This window comes from Eptatretus burgeri, chromosome 16, assembly GCF_056783735.1.
Source record: "Eptatretus burgeri isolate ZD-2024b chromosome 16, Ebu_testis_v1, whole genome shotgun sequence".
Taxonomy (NCBI): domain Eukaryota; kingdom Metazoa; phylum Chordata; class Myxini; order Myxiniformes; family Myxinidae; genus Eptatretus; species Eptatretus burgeri.
Window position 1 is genome coordinate 61,860,245 of NC_140976.1, and position 16,581 is coordinate 61,876,825.

The 16,581-nt window shown below is 46.9% G+C and overlaps 1 protein-coding gene across 8 annotated transcripts in view; it reads left to right on the plus strand.

Moving 5' to 3' along the window:
* Positions 1-16,581, plus strand: part of DEPDC5 (DEP domain containing 5, GATOR1 subcomplex subunit) — a 150,067-nt gene that overhangs the window by 79,401 nt on the left and 54,085 nt on the right. For 7 of the 8 annotated variants that reach the window (XM_085858670.1, XM_085858675.1, XM_085858671.1 and 4 more), the window contains 2 exons: positions 5,984-6,061; positions 8,822-9,005. In XM_085858670.1, coding sequence (XP_085714796.1) covers positions 5,984-6,061; positions 8,822-9,005 — 262 coding nt within the window. The remainder of the gene's footprint in view (positions 1-5,983; positions 6,062-8,821; positions 9,006-16,581) is intronic. The other variant, XM_085858668.1, reaches the window with a different exon arrangement.

Genomic DNA, 16,581 nt, shown 5'->3' on the forward strand with positions numbered 1-16,581 from the left:
TTTGACTGCCAGGCAGACAGAGTAAAAATAATTACCTTGCTACTCTGCACATGTGTGCTTGGGGTGGATTCAGAGCCAAAGTACTGCGAAACTCCAGATTCATTTTCCGATTCATATTAAAAAATATAACATTCGATTGAAATTAAGTTGTTCCTCGATCATAAACTAACATTTGTCGACAGACAGACAAACAGACGTGAACCAATTGCTTAACTCCGCTTTTCGCTCCACATGCACATGCTTACTACTACTACTACTAATACTGTGATGGCCAAAAATAATTCCATAATCTTATGATTATGGCCGCAGGAGGTAGAGTTCCAAAATAATTCACAAGGCAGCAGGCCAGGCCTGATATCTCACTGGAACTAACTGGTTTGGGCAGTAATTTGAAATTTCACCCGGGTACCAGCAATTACTCGACCACTCTTCGTAAATGACACAGTGAGCTCTTTAACATCCGCAAGCTACAACCAGCAGATGGCTTTTTTGCCTTAATATAAATCCAATTTCCAACGCACTTTGTGATGCAACATCCTATTTGCGAAGCACTGATCCCAAAGTATTTGGGGCAGAATTGACCCCAGATGAGACGTCAATGGTAAATGTGGTACCTCTGCACTTTCTTGTCAACCCTAAGGGAAATGCTGGGAGTCAGAAAGGTAAAAAGGATCCTGGTGTACCAAAATAAACACTAGCTGCATGGAGAGGGAAACGAGGAATGTACTCAACTTATTCTGTCAGTTTTATCTGGAGGAATCGATCTCCCCTGATAGCAACCATATTCCACTGCCAATGAAATCTAGCACTGACCTGGGAAGAGTCTTATGAACGAACACATTTGATCATTCCTAGAGACTTTGTGGAAATTATGGTGCCACTACTGAGTGGTAGGATGGACAACAAAGATGGCCAGATTGGCAACACTGAGATGCAAGAGCAGACCACCTCTCAAAATGAAGTCGAGCATTGTATATTGTCCCTGCTGCACTTGATTTTTTTTTCCTGAACCGATAAAGAACAGGACTGCAATGGCAATTTGTTAATATGTTAATGCAAATTAAAGGTTTATATGATGGCTTTTTTGTATCTCAATTCGAAAATTAGGATAACAAACCATTCAGCATAATATATTCATACCTGATTCTTCTCGGTGGCATGTCATGTCATTGACAGCATATGTTCACAATAATGTTAACTGTATTGTCTTCAGGTTCAAATAACTTGTTCTTACTAAAAACTGAGCATTTCATCTTTGAAATTCCATTTGTGCAGTTGGTGCGATGTCCTTGCATGGATACGTACTCTCCATGCAAGGACATGACACCACTTCCACAAATGGAATTTCAAAAACAGCTCAACATGTGACTGTGTTCACCCAGATCAGACTTTTCATCACATTGTGAATGAGTGTCACCGACGGCAATTTTATGAAGGATTTAGTGCAATCCACCGAACATTAGACAGTGCTGTGACTTGGCTGTCCAACTTCGACTTAGATCTGTGAGCTGTAATTTGTCATACGCAAGATTAGATTGAAGGTCGATGACAGGGGATGCTAAGCCATCAGTCCTTCACTAGTTTGTGAATGTCGAAGATCCTGTGGTATATATTTATTTTTAAATAGGCTGTAGCATGGGTTCCAGAGCGAACTTCATTTCAGTTTGCTGTTAAGATTTGTATGCATGTTACATGTCTAAAACTACACTACAATGCAGGCATTCTTTTGAAAGATAGTCAAGAATGATCGGTACTGCAAGAATGTGAAGTTTGATGGAAAAACTTCCATCGGGCTGCTGTTGTTGGAGAATATTTACTTAGAAAGGAATAAAGAGACGATTAGATGGAGCGAGAAATCGTGAGTTGATCGCTGTAATGTACGACCACGTGTGTGCGATCCCAGCATGCCTCTGTATTCTCAAGGTCTCGCAACTTCCGCTTCGCAATTCCAAGGTCTCGCACACCCATTCTACAGGCATTAGTCTCCAAGCTAATTAAACAATTTGAGCAATGGAATTAACATTTATGTTTATTTATTTATTTTTAATCATTTTTAAAAAATTTACTTTGTGCTTCTGTTCACAGAAGGCATTGTGTTCACAGGAGGCATTCTGTTCACAGAAGGCTCACCAAGTGAGCATTTTCTTTTGAATGCCTCTCATGTGCATGACAATAAAGTGGAAGCATGAGTAAAGAGTTCCAGGTTCCATTTGTAAGGGAATTTGTTCCAAATAGAGTGGAATATTTACGAACTTTGCTCGGAATGTCCCTTGACACCCATCTAACTGTTGGATCAGTGAAGTAAATCGACGAAAAGATAATTCTATGTTGGACGGAATTAACTGACTCGTTTGTGGTTACATTATCTTTTGCTTCTGGTCGGTGTGCAAACCAGCGACTCTGAGTCTGTCCACCGCCCGTGTGTGCAAACCAGCCACAAAAATGCACATAACTCGAAATTGCATTAATATCGCCATTTTAGATGTCTGCATGCACTGTCCAGACTCAAGAACTCTTAAATGAAGTCTAATTCAGCATTATAATACGTGCTGTGGTTCTGACGTTTTTCCTGTTCAAACAACCATGCAACTTGCATTTCTATAGGTATATGATTATTATCAGTGAAGAGTCATAATAAGACTTTGTTCATATGTGCTAGTGGATGCACAAGTCTTCTGGCAAACTTATGACCGATCCACCTACCATCACCGAGTCGTCACATCATGTAAATATATTATGGAGTGGTGTGTTAAGACTTGTTATAAATTGAACTTGCTCTTTGGTTTGTTTTTCATGAAGATGCTTATCTGACTTTATGTGCTTATTATGAGCAAACAAAGCCTGGTGTTGGCTTAACGGTTAAGGTGGCTGGGTTTAGATCTTGGGGTCTTGAATTTGAGCTCCTGTTGGGAATTGAATTAACACCAGGTGGGATTTACTCAGCCTGCCATCCTTCCAAGGTCAGCAAAATGAGTACCAGTGTACTGGTAATAGAGGGCACTGCAACCAGCAGCCACCAGCTGCACTGTGGTTCTCTGATAGTTTTGATTGAAATCAAACAAATATTCCACCAATCCATATCCAGACTTATCCTCACCACCGTAATGTGAGATGAAACTTTAAATTGCAAATTGCAGTTTGAAACTACGTTCTCTGAATAACAGTTTTAAGCGTTTTCAAATTATATGATGTATGATATCAAATTCCATCTCTTCTGGATCTGATTTTAACAAATTTCCCTGACAATATCTACTGCCCTTCCTCCGCTCCAATCGGTTCTTCTGTCCACATCCTTGTCAAAGTGGACATCACTATGGCTATTATCAGAGAACCACCTCACCGCCGTCGAGTATGGCATTTCACTCGAGCCGACTGGCAGGGTCTCCAAGCAGCCATCAAACTTATAGACTGGTCTCCTATCGCTACTTTCTCAAACATCAACTCATCCTGGGAATTCTTTCAAAGAAACTTGCTCTCCCTCATGCACAGATTTATCCCCTCTCGTCTTCAGTTGTCCAAACCTTTCACCCACCCTTGGTTCACTGAAGCTTGTGGGGAGGCAGTTGTCCTGAAACAACTTGCCTTTGCCTCATGGAAAGCAAACCCAACTGAGGGTTGCACAGTTGCATCACCTTCACTCTTTCATCTAAGTTCCTTCCATAAAGCTTGGAACAAGTGTGTATCTACCCTTCGGAGAGCCAGAAAACAACATCTTTCTAAGCTCGTCTGAACTTTCAAACCTCTCTCCCTCCTCAAAATCCTGGTGGCATCTAATCAAATCTGTTTCTGGTGTATGTTCCCCCTCCATCCCCTCCCTTACCTCAAATGGCCGCACTGCTGATACCGCACGTGAAAAGGCTGAATGCCTAAACTCAGTGTTTGCAGCTAAATCTTCTGTCCAAAACCCATCGCTTTCTCTACCCACCTTACCTAGTCACACCCAACTGTCCCTGGACTCTGTGTCCTTTTCTCCTGACAAGGTGGAGAGCTTGCTATCAAACCTCCACTCAGATTCTGCAACCGGTCCAGACGGCATCAGCCCACTGCTCTTCTGCTCTTGCTCACCCTCTCTCTGTTCTATTCACCCTCTCATTTGCTCAAGGTCATCTGCCATCTGCTTGGATATCAGCAAACATTACCACCCTGCATAAAAAGGTGCACAAACAGATCCCTGCAACTAGAGACCAATCAGCCTTCTCCCAATCATCAGCAAGGTTATGGAATCCATCATCACTTCAGCCATTAAATCCTTCCTCTTCTCCAATGGCTTGATTTCCAATCATCAACTTGGTTTCAGATCAGGTCACTCAACCCTGGATATGCTGCTTCTGCTCTCACAACAATGGAGAGAGGTCCTCAATGCCAGACATGAAATCAGAGCTGTATCCCTGGACAGATCACGTGCTTTTGGCATGGTTTGGCATCCTGCCCTGCTCACCAAACTCTCTTCCTATGTTATCCAAGGCCATCTCCACTCATGGCTCACAGACTTCCTCTCCTGTCGCAGTCAACGTGTGGCCCTAAATGGAGTTCTTTCATTCCCTCTTCCTGTCCAGGCTGGAGTTCCCCAAGGTAGCTTCCTGGGCCCTGTTCTTTTTCTGGTTTTCATCAATGATCTCTCCGACTCTCTGGAAAATCCTCTTTTATCTCTTTGCTGATAACTCCACCCTTAGCCGTACCATCGGTCATCCCTCAGACCGGCAAGCAGCAGCTTCTTCGCTCACTACAGATCTGGGTAAAATCACAAACTGGTCCAACACGTGGAACATATCTTTCAATCCGGACAAATCTCACTATGTCTCTCTGAAAGGCCGTTTGGAAACCCCCCCCCCCATACACTTTCTCAACAATCCTCTGGAAGAAGTCCTTTCTTTCAAGCTTCTGGGTCTCACTATCTGCCATGACCTTTCCTGGGAAAGCCACATTTCAAACCTGGCCTCCAAAGCCAGTCGCCGACTGGGAATCCTCCATCGTGCAAAGTTCTTCCTCGGCCCACCTGAGCTCCTGACCACTTACAAAGCTTTCGTCTGCAGCCTGATGGAGTACTGCTCTGCCCTCTGGACTGGTACTCCTGCCTCCCACGTTTATCGGCTTCACGCTGTGGAAACCTAGGCATTTGGGATCATTGGCATCTCCCGCGATGAGGCTGTCTTTGAGACTCTCACTCTCTCACCGCAGGTTGGTCGGTGGTCTTTCTGTCTTCTTCCGTCTCCTCTCCAGCCTTGCCCCTCCCTGCTCTCTCTGCGATTTGTCCCCACCACATTTCCGCAGGGCTCACCTTCACTCTTTCATTCCACTTTTTCCCCACATTTGGAATAAACTCCCTCACGCTATTCAATCCCATTCTTCCCTCCAGGCCTTCAAAACAGCTGTTCACCACCAACTCTTATCATCCCCCATCCAAATCCTCGATCTTTTCTTCCCCCGATAATCCACCCCAAACCCACCTCCTTCAAATTCCCTGCTTTCCTTCCTGAAAGTCCCTGTAATGTCCATCTTGTGTTCCCCATGTTCCCCGTCCCATCCCTCTCCCTTCCACAGATCTACTAATGTCTCTGTTCCCCACTGTTTTGTCCTTCCCACTCCCACCCCTCTTGTCTCATGCCCACTTTGCTGTGCGTTGTGTGTTAGCTCTCACACGAGCCTCAACAAGGTATACAAAAAAAAATGTATATCTACAGTCTATCATTTTATTTTTGTTTTGTTTTTTGACACCGATATACAATTTGAGTCTCATTTTCCATTGCTTGTGATATCACGACATTTCAAGATATTTGCATGAATAAAGAATAATTCAATAAGACATACATCAGGCTGCATATGTCCTGACATGACCGATGCAGTGAGGACAGACCTCATCCTGGAATTGTGGTTGATCAGACGGTAATTCAAGCCAAACCTTTTTGAGGGCAATGATAACCTCGCTTGCACTGATCCTAGTTGTATATATGTTGCGAATTGATGGTGGAATTTTTTTTTCCAGTGGTCGGTGGAAATAGCCTGCGGAGACTGTTGACAAGCTCCAGTTCTGAGAAAAGTTCTCCTCCTCTGGCGGACCCCAGTGAGTGTTCAATTCGCATCACTGCCACAGTTATCCAACTTTCCATTTTGTAATTAACAAGTTCATACACAAGCCTTCTGTTATTCTACCAAAGCTGGGTCCATGCTAAATGTGACATGGTTAAAAGGATCATCTATTGTTTGCTAAATTGGTAAGAATGTTAGGAACTGACATACATTTGCTGATGTGACTCAACAGCGATACCCAATTAAGACCAATTTATATTTTAACCCATCGGGAGTTGGACCAGGACTTAACAAAGTTCATGGGAGAATTTGAAAAATAATATACAGCACTGTATTTCTCATCAAGATATATTCATTATCCTCAAGTATGAGAATATTCGTCATTCCGCAAAATGTCTTTTTATCTTTATTTTTTTATTTACTTTTCTTAAATGGAGATTGAGGTTCATGGAAGAGCTGAATAACAGCTGGGTGAGATGACAGATTTGGAGTTGGCATTCAAAGATTGACAGAGAAATGGGGAAAGAATGCACACACATGCAGTATAAACTAAAGAGTTCATAGAACACCTTACCCACGCAGTGTTTAAGTATATCAGTAAATTGAAGTAAAATAAAGATTTTTAAGGCCGTATAAAAATATAAATTCCAGAAGTGTACCGCCATTGACACAGTTATTATTACACCACCTGTTATAACATGTTACATTAGTTCTTTGTGCCTCTTGTATGTGTGATTTATAACGTCCTTAAAAACAGTACATTTCCTTTTTGGAATTATTTTCTGACTGCTAGACAGGCAGACAGATTAAAAAGATTATCTCACTCCTCCTGCACATCTGCGATTAGGTTACATTCTGAGCCAAAATACTGCAAAACTACAGGTTCGTTTTCCGATTCATGTTCCGATTCGTATTCAAAATACAGCATTAAATTGAAATCTAGTTGTTCCTCAATCGTAAACTGACGTTTCTGGACGGATGGGTGGACGGACAGACGGACAAGTGAACCAATTGCTTAACCTCGCTTTTCGCTTCTCATGCATGGGTAATAAGTCAGGGTGTAGGCAGGAGAAGGGGAAACAAGTGGGATAAGTAGAGAAGGAGCATGTAAGCAGACAGGAAAAGCTGATAAACAAGATGAGTCTGGAAGAGTGCAGGTGGACAGGACAGGGCAGAAAAGGCTCTGGGACTATAAAAGATCTGGGATAGGAAGAAGGGATAACATAAGGTGGCAAGGCCAGGAATCCTGGGATCAAGTTGTTTTTGCATTCAGCCTGTGATATGCACTCACTACAGCGACACACCTGTTTGTCTGTTCAAGGTGTACATGACTATATTCACGTGGTAACAAGTAGTTTCCGAGCAAGAGAAATCCAAGGAAGCAATATGAGTTTCAGTAGTAATTGTACCAAAGTTGTTTGTGTTCTGAATGCTCCTTTTTAAAGATTCTTTCTAAATACAAGCAACGTGAGTAACGGGTTTTCCTTCCCTCTTCTCGTGTTCACCATCCAAGCCAATGTACTAGCACGTGGTTTTGAGATTGCTCGTTGAACTAACCCGTTTTTTTGTGATTAATCACCCACTAAGCTCTCACTCACAATTTGCACATTTTGCCCTTGTCGTGCAATTCTAGCCTTGCCATTTCCTTCACGATAATGACCTTATTCTTAATTTCACATTTACAATAACCATTCTCAATGGAATGTTGCCAATCGGAATTTCTCAATGATTGTTTGATATCAACTGCTTCATATAAATTTTACATCGATTTTTCACTCTCGTCAAAGAGCCTGGCTTCGAATGAAACATTGTGGCCTCAAATTGGTTACCGATGTTTGTTGTAATAGCTGTTTTAAAATGCTGTTAATTAATTTGGATTTTCGAGGTGTGATCAGCAATAACTGAAATGGTTGTCCGTGTGATTCTTCTTTTCGCTAACCTTACTGCTGCGCTGAACCTCGATCTGGCTTTTTATTTGATCTTTCACAAGCACGACCTTTTAAATGCTTCTCTTAAACTTCCAAATTTTATGCACAATGACATCTCAAAAAAAGAAGAAAAAATACAACAAACAAGCACTACAAATAAATGTACTTACTGTACATGCTTAAATACAGCTGCATTTTCATGGAGAAGATAGTAGAGAATAAAACTCTGGTTTGTGCAACCTCTAGCCCTGCCCGCACCCACCTCCTGTTTGCTTTTGTGATTCTTCTTAAATTTGTAATTTTACCCTGAAAATGCAAAGCTGTAGCAATCAACTATCAAATAAATATTGACTACAAAGCGTGTGCATTGCATGGATAAGAATTTTTAAATACATCAATCTATCAGCAAAACGATACCATAGCAGGGCAGCATAAAGATGAAGTCTTGATGGTTGTTCAGTTAAAGAGGTAGAAACCCTAACGCTAAACCTCCTCACCCACCCTCACTCCCTACCCAGCCAACTCCCCCTCCCCCCGCCCCCTTTCCCATTCCTCACCATAAGTACACATTTTTATGAGATTCAAAAAGGATATGAGGATGAGGGAGTTTTGATCACAACTGCAGAATGAATCATTTCAGCACCTAATCGGTGATGGGCTGTAAGGTGTGTGCTTGTGAAACCTGTAAACTAACCTTTTGTGCACAAAACTGATGATTGAACTAATTAATTTTACACTGTGTCTTCTTTTTCTCCTTTTCCCCACTCCTAACCCTTCCTTCCCTTTGTTGTTTCACCACATCCTCACTCCTTGTCTTTCACTGTATCTGTACATATTGTTATCGCATTGTGTGTTTCCATTTTAAGTTGATTACCAGTCTCCTCCTGTAGTGCCAAGCTTCTGTTGCACAGTTGGTGTGGATTGGAAATCCCTCACCACTCCTGCATGTTTGCCTCTCACAACTGACTACTATCCCAGCAAGCATGCCTTGCAGACGGACTACACGGAGGGATGCTATGACTTACTGCCTGACTCTTTTGATGCCGACAGGTACTGAGCTTTTTCATGTGGACAACTGCACTTAAAAATGTTTTCAGATGTCTACTGTATATTATAACTTAGATTTGATGCTATGGAACTTGAAATGTGAAGTATGTACGAATATGTATATTGTTGCGGGCTGGGGGTCTGGCGGAGACAACGACCACAAGGTGAGGGAAACTACGTCGATTCCCACCAGACTCCCCGGAATTGTAGGCCGTCACTCACAGATAATTCCGTGATGCGGTGGGTCGCTTAACCGACCGTGGACGCCAATAACTCAACCGCGTGACATAGGGTCCTCCTGTCTAGAAACAAGTTACCTAATTAACCACGTGGTTTTGACGACCGGGGAACCACGCCCTTGGTACGCCTTGCCCAAACCGGATCACTCTACCGACTACCTTTCCGGATCGGATGCAGTCGTGCGGCACTGCCCAGGACGTACCGGCTAGAAGAAACAGATTATCGGGAATAAAGACCCGGCTAAACTCAGATTCGAACCATGCTGGACCAATGGAGTAAAAGACAAAGACGAGCTGGGAACATTTCTACAATTATTTATTTACAATAAGGTGGGGAAAAGCATGTGGCACAACAAAAAGGTTTATTCAGTATGTAATGCAGGGGAAAGATGAGAGAGGTGTGGTGTGGCAATTTTACAAGCAACTTACAAAAGCTGACACAGTGCAGACTTGCCACAAGATTAATAAAGCAACAATCACAACAATAAAAATCTTGTACAGACTTATGTAACGGACAGGTGCCAACACACTCAGACAAAATAAACCCAATTGTGAGGCAAAGGACTTTTGCAGCCAAGAAGGGAGGGAGTTGAGGTCACAGTTTTTGCTACCTGAGCGTTTCGGGGGAAGGAATACTCCGTGGTGCGGCACCCGACAAAAGCTGTGCAGTTCGGTCCACAGCTGCATGTGTGGTAATAGTGTCTGCAGCAGGAGCTTGAATGGAGGAGAGTGGAGTCCAAAATGGTGAGAGTTGAGCAGTAGCAAGACCAGACAAGAGGTTTGGTCGAGGTCGTGTGGGCAAGGACCAGTACAGTAGGCGGGCCGTTGAGGTGAGACATAGGCAGAGCCAGGCAGCAGGAACACTTTCACAACAATTCTCGTCAACCTCTCCAACCTGCAATTCTCTTCAACAACCAAACAACTCGCAATTCTCTTCAACCTCCCCAACTTCTTCACAATTCCAACGACAACGACCACTTCCAACTCGGAAGTCCATGATTCATACAGCCTGGAGCTCGGGGAGGAGCCATGGCGAAGCCGACCTCATCGTACGAACATCCCGATTGGACCGGGCCTTCATGTGTTCCGCCTTTCTGGGCGGGATTTTGGCCAGACGCCGGTCTGGCCCACCCATGCCGCGCGTGTCTGGGTTTGGAAAGGTGGAAGCTGATGCGGCTTTCATAGCGAAGTTCAGGCTTCTGCCTCAGAAAACGAGTCGCTGGATAGACGGTGGTACGCTGTGGCCAGTGAAACGAGGGTAGCAAGCGAGATGAATTCAACTCGAAAATAAATGAGGAAGAGTGGGAAGTGGAATGGAGGGGAAAATGATTTAATAAAATAAAAGGGAAAAAAATGATTTATTAATCTTAACTATAGCCCATCACAACACACTCCCTCGTCTTCCCACTAGACAAAAGGTAGGGACCTAACTACACGTATAGTAATGAAATAACTGACTCGGGACAACTGTATGTTGTATGGATACGGTTCCGAGAACCGTAACGATATATTGTCGCGGGTCTTGGTGGTGAGGTTAATCCCCCCCCCCCCGACCCAATTGTGGTGGACGGGCGGTTAACACCGACCAGGCCCGGGCCAATCAGGGCCTGGTCGGTGTTTTCCTTCAGAGGCGGACACGTCATCCTCAGAGATTATAGCGCGTATGGGAGGGGCAGGCGACACTGGCGGAGCAACGGAAGCACAACACAAGGGGTTTATACTCGAACCCCATGACAAATACACAGACACAGCAACTTTAAATAAACGGGGATTTCATGAAAATAGAAATATTTACAAGGGTATAAGTCAAAATGTAATCATAATGCGTGAAGTAATTAAGGTCTAAAGTCGAGGCACCTCCACACATGGACTTGAATACAGACAAGGGGAAAACAAAACAAAATAAAATCCTCTCTTTATTCTGGCACTTAGCTTGGTTCAGAGATGATCTTTATTGAACTTTGCAATCAAGCCGCTTTGTCCCTCGTGGGAAGATGCGCCTCAAAATTGCGCCGAGCCGCTCTCTGGGCGGGAAACCTACGTGGGGTAATTCGTGAAGCGATATTCAACACCAGGGCTCACCAACTGCCGTGCGGCTTCTTCGTCGATCGCGCTTACCGACGCAGCTGTTTTCTGCAGAATGGCGTCGCTCCCTTCAGTGATAAACACGAGGCTTTGAGGTCCATCTGTCACGACCCAGCCAAGAGTCAATGGCCAGCATCTGGCTCCACCACGCGAGCCAATTCGCCTCCGCACAAATACAAGAATCATGTCGTCTTTTTCATGCGTCGAAGAAAAGCCAGCCTTAATGCCCTGTTCTTACACACCATCTCCGAGCTCCGTCGTCTCTCCACTGCGTGCGTCCCTTACACCGAACTCAAAAACCAACCAAAACTAAAACCTCTTCATTCTCATGTCACGCCACTCAATCATCCACCATCCGGGCGTGGCTTGCTTGCCCGAAAACTGGGAAGGCAGGGCTTCTCGCCTGCTTGAACATGCAGCTGTCTTATTGTTGTTGTTATAATAACGCACTTCTTTCATGGCTGGCTTGTAAATTCAAAAACGCAGGAGAAAGTCATAGAAGGCAATTACATACTGTACTGGGGTGAATTGTTCTTAATCCCTATCTAATTAATACAGCACCACCCTCCTGTGTGGTGACACGTAACACAAAAGCTCACAGTTTCCCGACAATCTATATTGAGATGTCTCCAACACGTCCACGGAGCAAACAACTTTATACAACCATAACTTTCCAATGAAATTCCTCCATCTACCCCCACAACCATAACTACACACACATACACATACACACACACACACACACACACACACACACACACACACACACACACACACACACACACACACACACACACACACACACACACACACATATTCGCGCCCGCCGGCATGCTGACGGCCACGTAACTCGAATCGCGGCACGTCGCCCACCGGACGGACAATCCAGTCGTGACCCTCTCGGACTAACGCCGGGAACCAGTCACGGGTGGACCTTTCGGTCTCACCGCGATCGTGCCAATCGGCCCCCGCGTGGGATAGGGTTGCTCGCCAAATTCGACCTACCTAAGTACCCACACGGAGGGTAGACCGGGCGATCGCACCTCGCCGCAGGTCGACTTCGGACACGGGCCACTTAACCGACCCGTTCCGTACTTTCGGGATAACCGAGCGGTGTTATTCGTCGGCCTCGACGGTTCGATTAATTATCGGGCGTCTTAGCCCACGACCAACCCTTTACGTGAAGCAAGATGGGGATTCAATGAAAGAAATGATGAAGCGAAGCGGGAAAACAGTTCAACAATAAGCACATTTATTTTGCGATGAACGGAAGGCACACATATACAATTCCACCAAAAGCACATGTAAAAGAAGAAGACAATGCAATATTACACAAAAAGCAAATGCAACAATGCAGATCTATCCGACTACCGGGCACACGGCAACACTTAAACAATTTTACTTCACAGACGGCGCCGACAACACATATTCCTAAAGCAAAAGAAAAGAGAACCACCCTCCAGGATGAGGGGGGTAGGCGGGCCTGGGGCCGAGACCGTGTCGGGCCTACCGTCTGATGATGAGACGCGGAGCGGCGGTGGTGCCTCAACTCCGCGGGCCTCGCGGACAGTGTCTGGTAGGGGGTGGGAAGGGGGCCCCCTTTTGTCGCACTATCTCAGCGCGGGGGGGAAACAGGAGGGGGTTGCTGATGCTCGGGGAAAGGAGGATTTCACAAAATCTCGGGTCCTGCGGCGAGCGTCTCCTCCTTCACCTCGGTCGCGTTGCTAGCCTCTCTGGTGTGCAGCTCCCGGCACCGACGCGAGCACCCCCTCGTCCGCCTTCGCCGCCGTCACCTCTCCACAGCTCCGTCCTCTTCACTCCGACTAGTACCACTTCTTTCCAGCTCCACCGACGACTCTCTTGAACCCCGCACACTTTACTCAACTTCCAACTCAACTTCCAACTCAACTTCTACTCAACTCTCCAACTGAACTCTTTCTCCACTCGTCTGACGAACGCAGTCGTTTTTATAAGCCCCGTGGCTTCGCTCTTTCACCCTTGACCCTCTGCCTCCGACCCTTCACCTGGCTCCCCATTGGCCCGAGGAAAAGTGGGCGTGAATGCTTTTTGATCCATGAATTTGCATATAGCGATCGCCCTCCAACGCCCTGGAGGCGGGGCCAAATCGCCCCTCGCTCACCGATTGGACGGAGCAAAAGTGGGCGTGAGTCGTTTTTGATCCGTTTTTCTGCGGAAAGTCCGTGATGTTTTTGAACACGCTGCTCGGTGCGCGCCCCGCACAAGTCCAGCATTGGTGCCCACGAGTGGCGCGAGATGACGGTGATGCGATGGTGGCGAGTTGTGACGGTAAAGGTCGTGGCGGTTGTGGTGAAGCGGCGTTGTGGTTGGTGGTTGTTGTTGTGATGGCCGCGTTGTGGTTGGTGGTTGTTGTGTGATGGCTGTTGAGACGTGGTTGGTGGTGGTAATAATGGCGGCTGGTCCAAAATAAAGATAGTAAAAGAAAAACGGCTATCCTGAAGAGTCGCAGCCCTCTTGAATGACATTTATTCCCTCTAGACAACAGGTTTGGGCCTAACTACACATATACTGACCGAGATATCTCACCTAAGGGACCTGAATGGTGGTTTGCGAATTTGGTCAACCACAACACTACCCCCTCCCCTTTTTACAGACTCGTCCCGAGTCGTCAAATTTTCGTGTGCCATCATGTGTAGTTTTCCCCTAGTACATTTTACCTACGGATCCCTGAGTGCGACATTCATGGTATTCGTGTCCTCAAAATAAATAACCTAAGGGCTGAATAACTACCTAAACAAACTCACTCACACGGACGACTTAAATAAAATTGCCGGCGCTAAGACAAACATGCCGGGGGCGCACTCATATTTACAGTACATCTTAACCTTAACTTACAAATTTTACACTAAACCATGGCCCAGGATCACTGAACTCTGCAAAAAGAAAGCAGTTAACAGGGAGCCAGGCTGCTCGCATGCAGTCTCTGGCTCAAAACAATGCAGGTGACAGGGAACGTGGCCGGCTGCTCACACGCAGTCCAAGGCCTTCCTTTTTGAACTGAACGCAGTGAACCACAACGGTGCATGGGCTGCACAAACGCAGTCTCCGTGCCAGCTCAAGTGGCACACGCAATGAACACAACGAATGGATGGATGAATGGTTTGAACTGAACGCAGTGAACCACAACGGTGCATGGGCTGCACAAACGTAGTCTCCGTGCCAGCTCAAGTGGCACACGCAATGAACACAACGAATGGATGGATGAATGGTTTGAACTGAACGCAAACACGGTGCACGGGCCGCCACTGCAGGCCCGTGTTGTAGCTGCCAACAGGGCAGTTCTGGCAGCTTGCAAACTGTTGCCTTGATCCTGGCGCACATGGCAATGAACAGGGGGGTGGGGCAAAGCAAAAATTGAACGGGGGCTGGTGAGCAGGGGCAGTGGGCATGGCATTGCAAAGGCAGCAGGCAAACACAGCCCGCAGAAGAAGGCCGCCGCAGGCAAACACAGCCGGCAGATGAACTGGCCGGCACAGGCCTTGAAGAAAAACAGCCAGCCGGCAGATGAAGTGGGCCGGCACAGGCCTTGCAGCACAGCAGCTGCAGACGATCCGGCCGGCACAGGCCTTGCAGCACAGCAGCTGCAGATGATCCAGCCGGCACTGGCCTTGCAGCAAAACAACAGCTGCCGATGAAGTGGGCCGGCCTTTGCCTTGCAGCAACGCAGCCAGCAGATGAAGCTGGCCAGCCTTTGCCGTTCAGTGGAGGTTGGTGGAGGGAGTGCCGTGGTGCTGGCCACTTGGAAGGCGGGCTCGGACCTACCTTCCTGTCTCCGTCCCACCTATCGCCTTTGCCTGTCACTGTACATACCCACTCCCTTAATTTGTCAAACCCCAATTTAGCCCCAACCTTTTTATTTTTATTTTTACTTCCCCACTATAAATCGTCCCCTAACCCCCTTTACTGTCCTTGTTCGGCTAACCTATCCTGTCACCTAGCCTACTCCCAACCCCTACGTTCCCTTCCCGGAGGGGAGTAAGGGAGAGCTAACGTCCTGTGTCGAGGCCCAACTCAAGCCTCAGAATGGCCTCCCCAGAGTTCGGCGATCTATAACCAAAGTGGGTCCAGCGGCCCACAACGAGAGCGAGGGGATGGATGGTGCGGAGGGGTACATCTCCTAATCTACCCTAACCATTTAACTGTTAAACTACCCCGGGGCTTTCAACAAGTGCCTCTCGCTTAAACTATTGGTTCTAACAACCTAGATTCCCGTCGCCTGTGTTGGTGTCCTCACAATTTCGGGCCTCGCCCCCCAATTTTCTCTCCGTGCCCTCACACGGTCTCATGGCTGGGACACGTGGCTCCCTCTGGCAGGCACGACCCTCTGCCGAATCTCCCGCTATGGCACCCCCGGGCACTACACTGCCTCCTCGCCTACCAGCTCCCTAACACCGGGGAGTGCCCCCCATGGCACCTCCCCTGAAACGCACACGTGGCAGGCTGGCTTCCCAGGCCCCTTTCCGAGGGTCACCCGTGCCCACAACACTGCCCACGCGGCTAATGGCGCCCCGGGCCCCCGCACCAAGCAGGCGCACCCGTGCCCACTACGCTATCCCGGCCCCCCATGGGCCCTTGGCCTACCACGGCCGACTAGCCTGGTGCCCGGAGTACCCACTCAGCGATACTCACCTTTCGCAGCCATGCTCCCAACCCGTCAACAGGGCTCCTGCACCCCTCAAAATGGGTTTCGAGCCTACACTCCCACCAACAACAAAACGACCTCCAATTTGTAATTTAACTAACCCCCGAACTCACTCTACACTGACCCCGGGGTCCCTTGGGTGGGAGTCACTCCTCCCCCCAATCACTCATCGCACCATGCATTCCCCATTCGCTCCACACACACAGACCCGCTGGCCTCACTCACTCCCCAAGCACATGCTTCCACTTCACTCACCAACTCTTCAACACACTCACCGCTGAATTCTGCCATCCTTCTAACTACCTCCCCTAACTAACTCGTGCTCCCACGTCGTCCCTTAAACTAGTAGCACGTTCCATTTAACACTACGTAGCTAAGCGACGTCCCCTCTACGCATTCACAAGTCTGTCACTGTCTCCAAATAATCCCATTAATCAATTTCCCCACCTAAATCTGGCTACAATCCCTCTAACTAATCCATTCCACGGACTCCATGAGGACTTACCCCTGCCCCATGAAGTCGGTCTAACTAAGCTAACCCTTCCCCCTAACTAGTTTCCATCCTGTGCCCTAG